The sequence below is a fragment of the Ambystoma mexicanum genome, chromosome 4q (genome assembly GCF_040938575.1).
Source record: "Ambystoma mexicanum isolate Mex_15411 chromosome 4q, UKY_AmexF1_1, whole genome shotgun sequence".
NCBI classification, from domain to species: Eukaryota; Metazoa; Chordata; class Amphibia; order Caudata; family Ambystomatidae; genus Ambystoma; species Ambystoma mexicanum.
In genome coordinates, this window is record NC_090928.1 from 1,094,299,475 (window position 1) to 1,094,314,325 (window position 14,851).

Below are 14,851 nucleotides of genomic sequence, written 5' to 3' on the forward strand. Positions count from 1 at the left end.
TACCTGCACTTTTGGACACCTGTTGTCTGCACGTACCCTTGCACCTGCTAGCTGCTGGCCAAACGTCTTGTTATTGTTTTTATCCCATGTACAGCACTGCACCCTTCCCTTTCCCCTGACACTTTTCCCCTCACTCTCCCCTGCACTTGCGCGATCTCAATGTCACTTGGTCTAGTAAGATCGTAGTCTCTGTCCTCCCTCTGTTCCTCCTTCCTTGACTCGTCGCGCCTTGCAACACTTGTGTATAGGGGCGTTACAAATGCCATATCATGTCATATCTGGACATGTTAAATACGGCTCCATTTGAGCTCTTAGACTTGATTGACATTAGGCTGCTCACATTGAAGTCTGCTTTCCTGATTGCAATTACTTTAGATTGGAAGCTAGCCAACATTGGCACCCTATTGTGTAGATGTCCATACGTGAAAGCATGTGAGATGCCCTCATTCCGAAGTGTGATCTGACAATTATCCCAAAGGTGGTGTCAAATGTCCAAAGACCACAGGAGATAGTGCTCCAGGCTTTTTCCTAGAGCCGGAGTCCCCTAAGGAATGGGTCTGGCACTGTGTAGATGTCAAGAGGGCACTATTAGAATATTACTTTCAGTGCTATGTGGATGACATCCAGCTCATCTTCATGCTACCCTCGGCCTCCTCCTCCACTTCACTCATCTCTGACTGTCTGTCCAGGAGTGGTGTGCCGCCAATGACCTCTGCCTTAATGCGAGTAAGACTGTGATTCTCCTCATCGGTATTAGGGAGAATTCTCTGTTTAGGCTGAATTTCCTAACCTAGTGAGTCCCCCAGCAGCTTTTCTGGATTTCTGGAGTTTGTTTTTTCCATCCTGCCAAGAGTGAGACTCTTTTTCTCCCACTCTTGGACATGAATGTGTGTAATTCCTTTGAATGTCAAAGTGTTCTAAGGGCTATGGGGTCTTTTACTCCATAGGGTCTCATATGTTTTTCTATGTGTGTTACACCGCACCCTACGTGCCGGAACACTGGGGCGTCCTAGCGGACCTCCGTCATAGACTCCATACCCGGGGACTGACTACTGTCTCCCCGGGCATGTAAAGTCACCATTGGCTTTACTAGACCTAAATTTACTAACAGAACGAGTACAAACCATATTATTGTGGACGTACTAGTAGGGGTAATTCGATTACTCCTGGATCTGTTATTCGAGGGGGCACTGTCCCGTCCCCCCTCGTCGAGTTTTGGCTGGTGGCAGTGGAAACTACTTGTTATATTCGACCCTGAATATAACCCTATGGGATTCTTCCCATTGTTAGAGATTGATACTGTTTCTCGTTAATCTCTAACGTACCACCGGTCTACTTATCTTAAATAAGTCTATCGGATGGTATTTTCTGCCAGAACTCGGTTTTTAAAATGGCGTCTGTGTTCGTCTCTGTGACTCCTAAACCAAGGGTCGAGCCCTTTGTTCCACTTTTGGCGGGCCTCTGTACAGAGACCCTCCAAAGTGGTGCCATTCTGTCTGGGTTACCACAGGGGTGTGGGAGGGGGTTTAGGCACCCTGGACCGAGTTGCCTTGCCAACTCCGGTCGCACTCTGGTGTGATTGGCCCAAGTGGTGAGCCTCCCCGCATGTGTTGATTGACAGCTAGGCTGAATGAATGGGGGTTTTCTGCATAAAAGCAGGGCTTTTGGGACTGGATCTTCAGAAGTCGCCACAGGACCTAAGAATCCGACGAGGGTAACGCTGAGCCGACCTGCATGACGACACCTCCGTATACTTTCCTTCTTGAGCGCTTCGCTCATACACCTCAAACCCCCTCAGTGTGAGTCACTTCTCCAAGCAACAAGTTGGTGGTAGATCTCTTTGTTCCGCTGGGGCCTCCCTCAGGAACAGCATCCCTGCCTCCCTGAAACTTGAGGAGAATCATCTTCAGTTCCCGAAGCACCTCAAAACCATTCTCTTTGCTTCTGCTTTTTCTCCCCCTCTCCCTTGCTGACTTCCTGGCAGACACTGAATTTGCACTGGTTACCTGGGCACCTTCTGATCTCGGGCCCAGGTCCCTTCCCCTGCCAGTTGCACTCCATCTCTGCCCTCCTGGCAACCCCCGCATTTGGGGACTGTTTCTGTATCCCTACAGTCCCACTACCAGAACTTGGACATCTGGTGTCGGCACTTATCCTTGCACTTGCCACCAGCTGGCCGTACTTTTACTTACTGTTTAATTTATTTATTTTTTCTTACCCCATGTCCTGCACTGTCCTCTCCCCTTTCTTCCTCACACTTCTCCTCCTTCCCCTTTCTATGCACTTGCGAGATCTGAATGACACCTGACCTAGTAGGATCGTTGTCTGTCCTCCCTCTGTTCCCCCTCCCTTGCCTCGTCATGCCTTGAAACACTTGTCTATAGGCGTGTTATAAATGCCATATCATATCATATCATATCATATCAATACTTGCAGAGGACCAAACTCTTTAGAAAGATAAACGAATTATTGAACCAGGGATGCAGGAAGGTAAGCCTCCATAGTGACCATCAGCAGATGTATCTGCTTAATCACACTCACGGCATGAACGGGCAGATCATCAACCACTCAGGCCCATTCAGGGTAGATCCACAAAGGATATGGTTGAATCTTTTGCCAGTGCACAAGGTGCGTCCCTAGAAAAAATAGGTATGGCACCCAAGTTTGGATAATGTTATGAGACCCTACAAGTTGAGTGTGGAAGACCCTAGCAGTGCATCTCTTTTGGGATTGGGTGCTGCATATTTGCTGCATTCTAGCATTTTCGTAAAGTGGATGATATGATATGCTATGATAGTTTATTTTTATAGCGCCTATACACACTGTTTTTCAAATCGCTTCAAGGCAAGGTAGGGAACAAGGGAAAATACAATGACATTCTTACAGGCCATGAACAGTAAGGATGTGAAATTAACTATCATACTCGGTCTGATGACATTTCAGATAGTGCAAGAGCTAAGACCTAGATAAGGAAGGGAGGGGGAGAGTGGGAAGGAAATGGAAACAGACAGGCGACTACCGTACTAGGCCTGACGACATTTCTGGTAGAGCTGGAGAAAAACAAAACGAGATTGAGAGGGGTGCAGAAAGGGAGGAGAGGAACAAAACAAGCGACTATCGTACTAGGCCTGACGTCATTTCAGATAGTGCTGGAGGGGGGGGGACATCTAAGAGGAGGGGGAGGACACAGTCAAGGTTGCTTATTCTTCTTCTTCTTAATTATCGAAAGCGTGGGCGGACCCACGCAGGCGCTTCCCCATCCTATAGGATGATGTGCACCGTACCCACTAATTATTATTTGGCTCCATTTAAGCTCACAACTCCTCCCACCTCCCCGTCTGCCTCACAAAATCCAACATCACACTATTCCTTCTCCTGCCTCCCTCCCCATCACCTCCCAGTATAATCCTCTCATTCAGCTCAGCCACACCCAACGCAGTCAACCGAACCCTCATCAATTCTCTCCCCGTTACATGTCTTTCACACCTAATCAAAAAATGTCCCACTGTTTCAGGCACCCCACACACCACACAGTCCCTTGATTCACGCTTCCCTATTCGAAATAGACAGTCATTCAGCCCCACATGACCTATCCTCAACCGATTCAGCATCACCTCCTCCCCCCTCCTCCATTCTGAACTCCCTGCATCCACCTTCACCGACACTTTCCCACGAACACCGAACATCCACCTGCCCTTCACCCCATTCACCCACCTCTCCTGCCACTCATCCAGGACCCGTCTCACCATCACAGCCTTCACCTCATCCACACTCAAAGGCAACCTCACATCAATCGCTCCCCTAGTCATACCCTCACCCGCCGCCAGATCCACCAACTCATTTCCCAAAATGCCACTGTGACTGGGAACCCACGCCAACTCCAGATCCATACCCTCGCGCACACACCGATCAATCTTCATCCTAATGTCCAAAATCCCATCCTTCCTATCACCATCCCCTGCCACAATCGCCTGTAACCCACTCAATGAATCTGAGAACACCACCACTTTCTCATACCCCAACTCACACACCCTGTCAATCACCATAGCAATCGCCACCAACTCAGCCGTACAAATAGACACATCATTCGTCAGTCGTCCTATTTTATACTCCCCAATGCTTTCTAGATAATACGCCATTCCCACTCTCCCAGATATAGGATCCTTTGAACCATCCGTAAACACTGTGTATCCTTTCTTTCCTGCCACATACTCCTGACCCAAAGCTTTGATCTCACCCCGCATACCTCTCTTCTTTGATACCACATTCGCCAACTCCAAACACACCTTTGGAGATCTCATCATCCACCTCGGCCTTCTCTCCAAATCCGTATCTACCACAATCATCAAATCACCCACACCCCACTGCACTCCCTTCTCCCACATGTGAAACCCAAAAGTGCCCCCCTTCCTCCTCCACCGATCCCTGTAATAGTCAAACCTCCAATTATACTTCAAACATTCACGCACCGGATGAGCCACACTCTTCGCACTACACTTCACCCACCATCTCATATTTAACGCATCCCTCCTCAACCCCAATGGCATCTCTCCCACAAGCACCTGAACCGCATTCACTGGGGAGGACCTCATCACACCCGAACACACTCTCAATGCCCTCACCTGTACTCTATCTAACCGCAACTTCTGACTCGACGTATAACCCACTGACACCTGACACCCAAAATCCATCACACTCAAAATCAACCCCTTGTACAACATTCGTAAACACTTCTGTTGCGCACCCCATTCTTTCCCAGTCACCGCCCTCAACAAATTCATCCTACGTTTACACTTATCCACCACACCATCCACTTGCATATTCCAATTCAACTTTCTATCCAGAATCACCCCTAAGTACCGAAACTTTTCCACGCTCTTCACCCTCACACCTTTCAAAACCAAATTCAACTCCTGCTGCACTCTTTACCTTGAGAACACCATACTCACACTCTTATCCACAGACACCGAGAAACCCCATTTCCCACACCACTCCTCCATGCGTACAATCGCAGCTTGCAACCGTCTCTGTACCATCAACAAACACCGCCCTCTTACCCAGACCACACCATCATCCGCGAAGAAATCCACCTGACACCCAATTCCCGCCAAAGCTCGAATCAATCCATCCACCATCACATTAAACAGCATTGCACTAATCACACTCCCCTGCGGTGTCCCATTCTCCATCTTCCAAACTTCAGACAGTACCCCCCTCACTCTCACCTGAAATGTCCTATCTGCCAAGAATGCCTTGATCCACCGAAACATTCTTCCCTTCACACCCATCTCCAACAGTCTCACTAACAACCCTCCCTTCCACACCATATCATACGCCTTCTCTAAATCCAAAAAGAATGCTCCCACCAACTCTCCATCACATAATGCCTCCTCCACCCCAGTCACTAATCGCACTAATGGATCAGCCACCGACCGTTTCCTCCTGAACCCACTCTAAAAGTCACTCAAACATCCATTCGACTCCAAATAAAACCCCAATCGCTCAACCACCATCCGTTCCATAACCTTACACAACACAACAGTCAACGCAATCGGTCTATATGACTTACACTCTGTAGGAACCTTGCCACCCTTCAAAATCGCCACTACAATCGCTCTTTTCCACATCTTCGGCAAAACTCCATTCTCCCAGATCTCATTGAACAACGCTAATACCTCCAACTTACATTCCTCAGGCAACTTCTCCAAAAATACATACATAATTCCATCCACCCCAGGGCTAGACCACTTCCCCTTCCGAATCGCTCCATTCAACTCTACCATCGAAAATGAAACCTCATATTGCTCCTCCCAAGGCCCAACATTCGCCACCACCTCTCGCATTTCCTCCTCTACCACACCCATTCGTGTCCTCACCTCTTCTGGGAAATTCCTTGAACTGTGAACCCCCGCAAAATATTTCCCCAATAAATTCGCCTTATCCCCATCCTCACTAATCACCTCTTCTCCTTTCAACAACACAGACATACCACCCTGCGACCTCATTAATCCGGACATCCGCTTGAACTGTTTCCAAACCTCACTCACACCAGAATCACACCCCAGGGACCCACAATAGCCCCTCCAATATCCTCTCTTTCTTTCCCTAATCACCCTCTGCACCACCGCCTTAGCCTTCTTATACGCCACCAAATCCACCAACATTCTCGTTCTCACCACTCTTGCTCTAGCCTTCTTTCGTGCCGCCACTGCTCTTGAACATTCCACCGACCACCAAGGAACCTCGATCTTCCCACCCTTCCCCTTCTCAACCTCCGGAATTGCTGCCACAGACGCCGCTTTCATTCCCTGCACCAAATGCTCATTCCATTCATCCAACCCCCCCTCTCTTCCCCTTGGAACAATCAAATCCCGACACACTCCTTTGTACACCTCCCAATCAGCCTTCCTAAAATTCAACCGACTCCCTGTCATACGTGACCTGAACTCTACCTCACCCCTCACAGTTACCAAAATAGCAGAATGATCACTCCCCATGTCTCCATCCTCACGCACCTTCCAATCACATTCACCTGCAATTGCAGCAGTCACCCAGGTCAAATCCAAGCACGACAGCTTCCCAGTCCTCACATCCAACCTCGTACCCGTCCCATCATTCAGCAATACCAGACTCAATTCATCCGCCATGTCTTCCAATAATTCTCCATTCATGTCTGTCCTATCATTACCCCACAACGTGTTGGCACTGTTAAAATCACCACACAAAACACACGGTCCCACATGTCCTCTTATCACTCCAGTCAACACACCCACTTCCACCACCTCACACGGATTATAATAATTCAGCACCAATACTTCCGATCCTCCTACCCGAATCCCTGCCCCAATCGCCTCTACTTCTCCATCCACCACAATCTCCCTTACAATGAACCCCTTTCGAACTGCTAAAGCCACACCCCCCCACTCCCCTCCAACCTATCCTTACGAAACAACTCAAAACCTGGTATCACAAATCTCAAATCACCCCTCAACCACGTCTCCTGAATACAAACCACGTCAACATTTAACTCCTCACACAACACGGCTTTTAACTCCTGTCCATTCCTCAACAAACTCCTCGCATTCCACGGCAAAATCCTCATGCCGGCACCCCACTCAGCTTCCGCACTTTAGCAACCTTCTTAAACACATCTTCTTCTGATACATCTACAACATTCAAAAACCTCCTCCCAGCTTCCACTACTCCTTTTGTAAGATATGATGAACTGATAGACGTATTCCTCTGAACCAGATCCAGCACATTCACTATAAAACACAAAAATTCAGTTTTCGGAACACCCACCATTTCCACACCTTTCACTTCGCCCAGCACTTTCTTTCTTCCCACAACCTCATCCACCACCAACTTTTTCTCACTCCCCTCATTCACTACCCGTACTGGTTTCACCTTCGCAACAGCCTGCGCATAAGACAGACCTTCCGCCGCCCTCACCTGTACCACTTCTCTCGCTACCCTGTAACTCTCACATCCCCTAAACGCGGAAGAATGCTCCCCCCCCACAATTCACACATTTCTCCGGAGTCCCCACCTTACATTCCTTTATATCATGCTCTCCACCACACCTCCCGCAATGTCTCTCATTCCTGCATGCTCTCGCCATATGTCCAAATTGTTGACATTTATAACACCTTAATGGCATTGCCACATATGCTTTCACACGATATCTCTGATAAGCCATCTCCACCACCTCCGGACACTCTGTTCTCTCAAATCTCACTGCCACAGTTGTAGACACCACATCCCCATGTGCATCCCTCCTCCCCAACCTCCAGGCCTCCACCACTCCCACTCCCGCTAGTTGCTCCTCCACCTCAGACATACTCATAACCACTGGCACTCCATACAGCACCCCCTTACAAAACACTCCACTTTGATCAAACACTCTTACCGCATGTCTACCCAGACAATGCACCTCCAGAATCTTTGCTTTGCTATCAGCATCCGTCCCCTCCACCAACAACCGACCCCCAGCCACCACTTGTACCCGGGAAACATCTCCCACTGCTGCCTTCAACCATCTAGCAATCTCCGTCGGATTCACCCCCAGAAACGTCTTGTCACGATTTTCGGGTTTCAACACTACCTTCCACACACTATCAGACTGCATCTTCTCTTCAGACATACTGCTCACTGAGGCTTCCAGCCCCTCCAAAACGCATTTTTCTGGAGCCCTCGACCCTGGGATGTCCCGGACCAGCCCCCCTTCATCATCCCTCTAAGGGGATCTGCTGCGATGCCGCCTCTCATTTCCCCCCTTGCCCCCCTCCACAGGTGTACATTTCACAGAAGATGCCTTCCCCCTCTTTGCCTCCTCCTCCTCCACCCCCCCTTTCTTTCCAACCTTTCCTTTCCCCTTACCCATTCTTACCGCCTCCTCTGAGCACTCTCACTCCTTGCATCCGACTCCAGAGACCGCTCCTCCTCCTCGAACCCAGCACGCTCCACCCAGTCACTGCTCCGCCCTGCCTGGGTCCGCCTTCTCTGATAGTCTCCTCTCCCCTGCAATAGAGCCAGCCCCACCGAGGGAGGGGCTCGCACACGACGCTCCGACGAAATGGATCCAGCAACGTTCTTGCCTACTCTTCGTCACGTGACTTCGGGCACGTTTCATTCCCTGCCATTCACGTCCCTTCATCCGCTCCCTCAGTCAAGGTTGCTATCATACTAGGTAGAGGGACAATTTTGATAGAGTAAGTGCATAGAAGAAAGTAAGGGGAGGAGGGGGAGATAGGAAAAGGGGGAGGAGGAGAGAACAGAGAGTAAGCAGTCAAAAAGAGTGGAGAAGCAAGAGGGGAGAACAAATACAATTGCATAAGTCAGTAGTGACACATAATCTTGCAAGCCTGGATACAAGATGAAGATGGGAACAGCATGATTCAAGGCCACAATGAGTACAAGATGCAAAGGAAGTCCAGCATGAGAGTTGAGAAAGGGTGACACACCGTGAATGAATGAGGTCCATAAAAGTCAAATCCAGCATTGGCCACAAGACAGTGGTGGTGAATCCAGAATGTATCAGGACAGACTACTGCAGAAGTAGGCTGGGGGGCAGGGTAGAAGAATCAAGATGCACATAAGATAACTTTGGTGACGTGGGGGGTTGCAAGCAGACTAAGTCTGTGTGGTTTGTCACAGACTCCTTCCCATTTGGATTGCTTTGCTTATGTCTCACAGGTAAGTACTGGGACGAAGAAGAGAGAAATAGAGACAATGGTTGGATTAATTAGCAGTACTCCTCACTACCCCAAGTGCTACTCTTCCTCGGCAGAGTACAGACGTATCTCCTAACTCTCCCTGGTAATCGGAAGGGTCCCATGTTCCGGCCTGACAATAAGCTGAAAGATTATGACAAAGGGCAGTGTTATGTCTCCCAGAGGGTGGAGGGTAAAGTAGATAAATTATGGGATGCATGGCTCCTGGGGTGAGGAAGGGCCATAAGGATAAGTCCTCCGACCAGGAAGATTCAAGTTAGTTGTTCACAATGTGAACAGAGGATAGCACAGGGGCAATGCGCTGGTCTTGGAAGCAAGACCACGCAGCGCAACAGAGGTAAGAATCCCGGAACCACGCTTAGAAACTTAACTCCGGTATGGTATTAGGTGTGTTATCAAAAAAACTATTAAATACAAATAAATACATTGCACGTAACTTTATCTCCATATGTGTCCTGCAGATCACTAATGCTCTTGATTGAACCTAGCAGATGCATCTCCACAATTAAAATACTAAATTGGCACACAAAGTGAACATTCCATTAGTAACTTCCCTATGTGTTGACCTTCTGTCTATGGTATTGAACTGACCTTAATGTTGCCTCTTGTAATTTGACCTTACCACATTTTGATGTGTGGGGTCCATTCGAATCTACCCACAAGAACATCTTCGATGTTTCTTTTAATGCAGTGCTCCCCATACACCGTTTACTATCATACATACCCCCCTACATCCTCTATACATTACATGTTATTTGATGGTAATTAGTTCCGCTCCTAATTACAACACTATGCATAGTATTATATAATTATTATTATTAGTAGTAGACGTATTACTGTTATTCAAATGTATGTGCATTGTCTAATATATTGTATTATTATTATATTATTGCCTGAAAAGTAATATCGGTACATTTTTTGTAATTATTTAAAGAATTCCATTATTATCATCGGGCTTACTAAGTATTATTTAGTAAGTACTTTTTATTAGAATAATTTCTACATTGAACCGTGCTGCAATCTATTTCTTCATCTAAACTACCATCTAGTGGCGAATGTGTGAATTTCTTGGGGAAATGTCAACTTTCAGATAAATGCGCTCAACGTTTGGACCTGCCGACCTTTCAACGTCCCACATACATTTCATGACACATTTGGACCTGTTAATAACCTAGATATTGGTTAGGGGCTAATATTTGATAATAGTCAACGGACACTACCTTTCATTACTTTTAACTTCCAGAGGGACACTGGAGACTGGATAGCTTGAGTCAGTCATCCTTCTAAAACTAGAATAACAAAAGTATGAGTAGAAAACTTACTAGAGGTAGCTTTAAATCGAATCATACAGCACAAAAAATCTATCAAAGGCATCCTCATCAAAGAGTCGCAATATCTTTGAAATATCAGCTTGACCATCTCCTTGCTCATAACATGTCCTGAAAAACAAGAAAACAGAACAGCCATCAACATTGGTGTGTGAGATATCCCCAGAGAAGGCCATGTATGCATTTGTATTTATTTGCATTTTTTTTTTAGTGCTTTTGCCATAGCACTTTACAATTACTTAGAACAAAAACGGCGTATCACAATAATGCTCATTTGAAAAAGAGACAGACTAGTCAAAAAGGAAAGACAGTAAGAGACTGTCTTTTAGGCAGGATGGAAAGATATGGCACGGATGCCAGGCAGCAGATCATTCCATAACTTGGGAGCAAGAAGGTGGAATGAACAGAACCACAACGGAGCACACAGGGGCTTAGGAGAGGGAAGAAGGTGAAGATGTTGGGAACGGAGAGAGTGTGCAGGAATACAGGGGGAGATAAGGCTAGAGAGATATGAGGGAGCAAGATCATGATAGCATTGGATACTATGCATAGAAAATCAGAACGACGTCAAGAGTCCAAAGGAAGAAGGGAGAATGAGAGGAGGGAGTGCCTGAGAGACGAGTGAGTAGGCAATTGAAAAAGAACATAGACAGCAGAATTGAAAATAGATCGAAGAGGGATGAGATGGGAGGATGGAAGGGCCATAAGCAGTGCTGAGCAATAGTCAGCTCTAGACAAAATGGAGGAAAACATTGAGGAAACAATTATAAGCTTGCTGGCATGGAAGGAGAGGAAGGGGTGGAGTTTGCACAGGTTAAAGAGATGAAAACGACAGATGCGTACAGTAGAAGAGATATGTTGAGAGAAGGAGGGCACAGAATCAAAAATAACACCTACATTGCGGGGTGTGGTGAATGAGAGGATGGGGGCAGAGAGCTTAAGAGACTAGGAGATAGTGGGGTGAATAGAGGATATCTGTTTTTGCAGGTTTGAGAGAAAGATAGCGAGAGGGCATCCAGGATTGGATAGCTTGAAGGCAAGAAGAAAGAACAGAATGCAGAGTGTCAGAGAATGATGGAAAGAAAAAGAGGATCTGTGTATCGTCTGCATAGGAGCGACAGGAAAGATTAAAGGATTCAATGAGAGATGCAAAGGGAAGCATAAACGTGGAGAAAAGGAGGGGACCCAGAACATAACCTTGGGAACACAGTAAAGAAGAGAGAAGAAACAGAAAAGCAACAATCAGATAGATAGGAGATAAGACACTGAAGAACCAAACCCAAGAATCAAAGAGAAGAGAGTGCAGAGCGGAGGTTATTGTGATTGACCATTTCAAAGACAGCAGAAAGATCCAGGAGAGTTAGGATAGAGGCGAGCATAAGGTGATGCGCAGAGATAATAGAGTTGGATACACGAAGAAGGGCAGTTTGGGTAGAGTGTGGAGAAGGCAGAAGAGCCAGATGTCGGGCCAGGTAGGAGGCCATTTGAGAGTAGGCCACCCTTTCCAGAAGTGTAGAAAGGAAGGGAAGAAGGGGGAAAGAACACAAGTAAGAAGGAGTAGAATGATCCAAGGAAGGCTTTTTTTTAAAGTCTTCGGATAACATTGGCATGTTTAAATGGAGAGGGGAAAATAGAGAACTTGAAAGAAGTAGTGTTGGTAGCGGTGAGATAGGATCAAGAAGGGTTGCGATAGGATGAGCAGGGGAAAGGAAGACTGAAGTGTCGGCATGAGTGAACAAAGAAAATGAAGAAACAGATGAAGTGATTGTGGAGGTTGGACAGGGTCAAAGGTGGGAGATGAAGAGGGAGAGGCCTGAGGAAAAGAAGAATGGTAGACATGTTAATTATAAAGTAGTTTCCGTAGTTCGAGGCTGAAAGTTTAGAAGAGAATGAGAGATCAGGAGAGGGTGGAGAAAGTAGAGGCGACGGGTGGTGGGAGAGGGAAACAGTAACAGAGGAAAGATTGCATTTTTTGGCAGCTAAGAGAGAGGAACCATAGGAAAATGAGGAACAGACTGATGATTAGGATCATCCTGGGAGCGAAAGGGGAGTATGCAATTTGTATATAAGCATTAAGAGAGTATATACCATTATTGTATTATGTAGGAAGATACATTGAATTCAGTGGTACAGACAGCATATACAATGGCATAGAACTAATGCACTGTGGCCGTGTCCACCCGAGGGTGAGGATGCAGGAGAACGTGATGGTAATGATATCAGGAGTGCCCGTGTGGGAGCAGGGGGCAACAGCATTGGTGGCATTCACTGGGCAGTCCTGCGCAAATTTATTTGGCACAATCCCAAATCACCTGCATTTACGACGGTAAAAGTCTCACTAAATCACTTACTGTGACCCCAGTGGGGACAGGATAGGCAGGAGGGGAGTACGGTGCAACACATTTTTCAAGGGTGGCAGCCATGCTGGTTGACAGAAAATTGAGTTGAAACAGATGTCAGTATAGCTGTAACTGCTATTGGGTGGTAAAGGGAAGAAGAGTGCTTTAACTTCACATAGAACAGTTCTGGAATGGTGAAAATGGTTGCAAAAAGTAATGGAACAGTTAACAATAAAAAATAAAAAAAAATAAAAGTAGTGGAATTCTGCTCCCCACTGCTCCTGCTCACTTTGACCACTGCTTATGTTTTCGGTCGTGATGCTTGAAACGTTTCCCCTTGAGAACTCTGTAGGGGAAGGCAAGCTGTGCAACTCTGCCCTGCTGGGCGGTGGTGCTGGTTAAGTAATAATACAAAGGAATGGAGGTTACATTCCTTGCAATGTAGCTAGTAGCAGGAACACTATCACTCAGACTAGGGCCTCATTACGAGTTGGGTGGTATTCTGGCGTTAAATCTGACCGAATACCGCCCAACAGATTTACCATTACTGCCACTTCGTTCGGCGGATTTACTGCCAGATTACAAGTGATGGTAGCGGTGTTAGTCTCCATGTATTTGCAGTCTATAGGACTCCACTGGGGATTTCAGCAGAATTACCGCCACAGTAATTCTGACAATTCTGCAACATTTTCAGCAGAAAGTGATAGGATTTACCTCCAGAATGATGCTGGAGGTAAATCCCCCACTCTAGGGCCAAACACATATGATATGATATGATATGATAGTTTATTTGTATAGCGCCAATACACAATGTGTTTCAAAGCGCTTCAAGGCAAGGGAGGGAACAAGGGAAAATACAACGACATTCTTACGGGCCATGAACAGTAAGGATGTGAAATTAACTGTCGTACTCGGCCTGACAACATTTCAGATAGTGCAAGAGCTAAGACATAGATAAGGAAGGGAGGGGGAGAGTGGGAAGGAAATGGAAACAGACAGGCGACTACCGTACTAGGCCTGAAGACATTTCTGGTATAGCCGGAGAAAAACGTGGTGGTATGTATGTTCATAGTATGGTGGAGAGGGAAAAGTGGCACTAATTCCCTTACCACCACTTTTTTCCCACACCACTATACCTGTAATGAGCGTCATCCCGCAGAGCTATCCCAGCCTGAGCCATTCATGCCCAAAGATGGAACATGTGTTGCGCCTAGAAACACTTTTGTACAGGCGCGTTATAAATGACCTATCATATCATATCATAACTATATTGCTACCATCGATCGTCCACAAAGTCAATGCACAAATTAAGCTTCTTTGCCGATTATGTAATCAAAGTGTTTTATTTGTTTACTTAAGAGTTTAAGGCACTATATGCTGCAAGTCTAACACTTCTAAGCACCAAAGTAAAGAGTAAAGAATATATGCAGAGGATAGCAGTTCTTCTGAGAAGAGCAGAGTTTAATAATATAAAACTATTCATTTAAAGAGAGTGTTGTGGTATAATCACTGAGCTCTTATTGTAATGAATGGGACAGAATGCATCAGCCATTTAGAGCAGGAGACAAGGCTGTGCCCTAATCATAGGCAGGTGGGCGGGAATAGCCGTAGGCTGCTAACCAGCTGGTTAGGGGCCTGCTTGATGAACTCCTGGTTGCCTTTTTCAGCTCATGGTAACAGATTCTACTCAGTAACTACATTATTGTGTTTCCTCACAGTCACTGCGTTTGGTGACACACACTTTACATCTGCCAGCCTCATTTTAAATGGGGCGAAGTGGTAAATCCTTGTGTATAAGCAAGGTGTAATGCTTGTATGCCTTGATATAACTTTCTGCCCCATTCTGATGCAGTGACAAGACGGAGGGCGGGCACAGAGCAGCAATAGGATTTCCGCTGTCTGTTGTGCCTTCATCTTCTTCTCAGTGTGTTGAGTTTCATGCCTGCAAAAC

General features: G+C 46.6%; 1 protein-coding gene across 2 annotated transcripts in view; it reads right to left on the minus strand.

Annotated features, from left to right (window-relative positions):
* LOC138468205 (calpain-13-like) overlaps positions 1–14,851 on the minus strand; it is a 606,636-nt gene that overhangs the window by 110,903 nt on the left and 480,882 nt on the right. For both annotated transcript variants that reach the window (XM_069608666.1, XM_069608665.1), the window contains exon 22: positions 10,556–10,672. In XM_069608666.1, the coding sequence (XP_069464767.1) occupies positions 10,556–10,672 (117 nt within the window). The remainder of the gene's footprint in view (positions 1–10,555; positions 10,673–14,851) is intronic.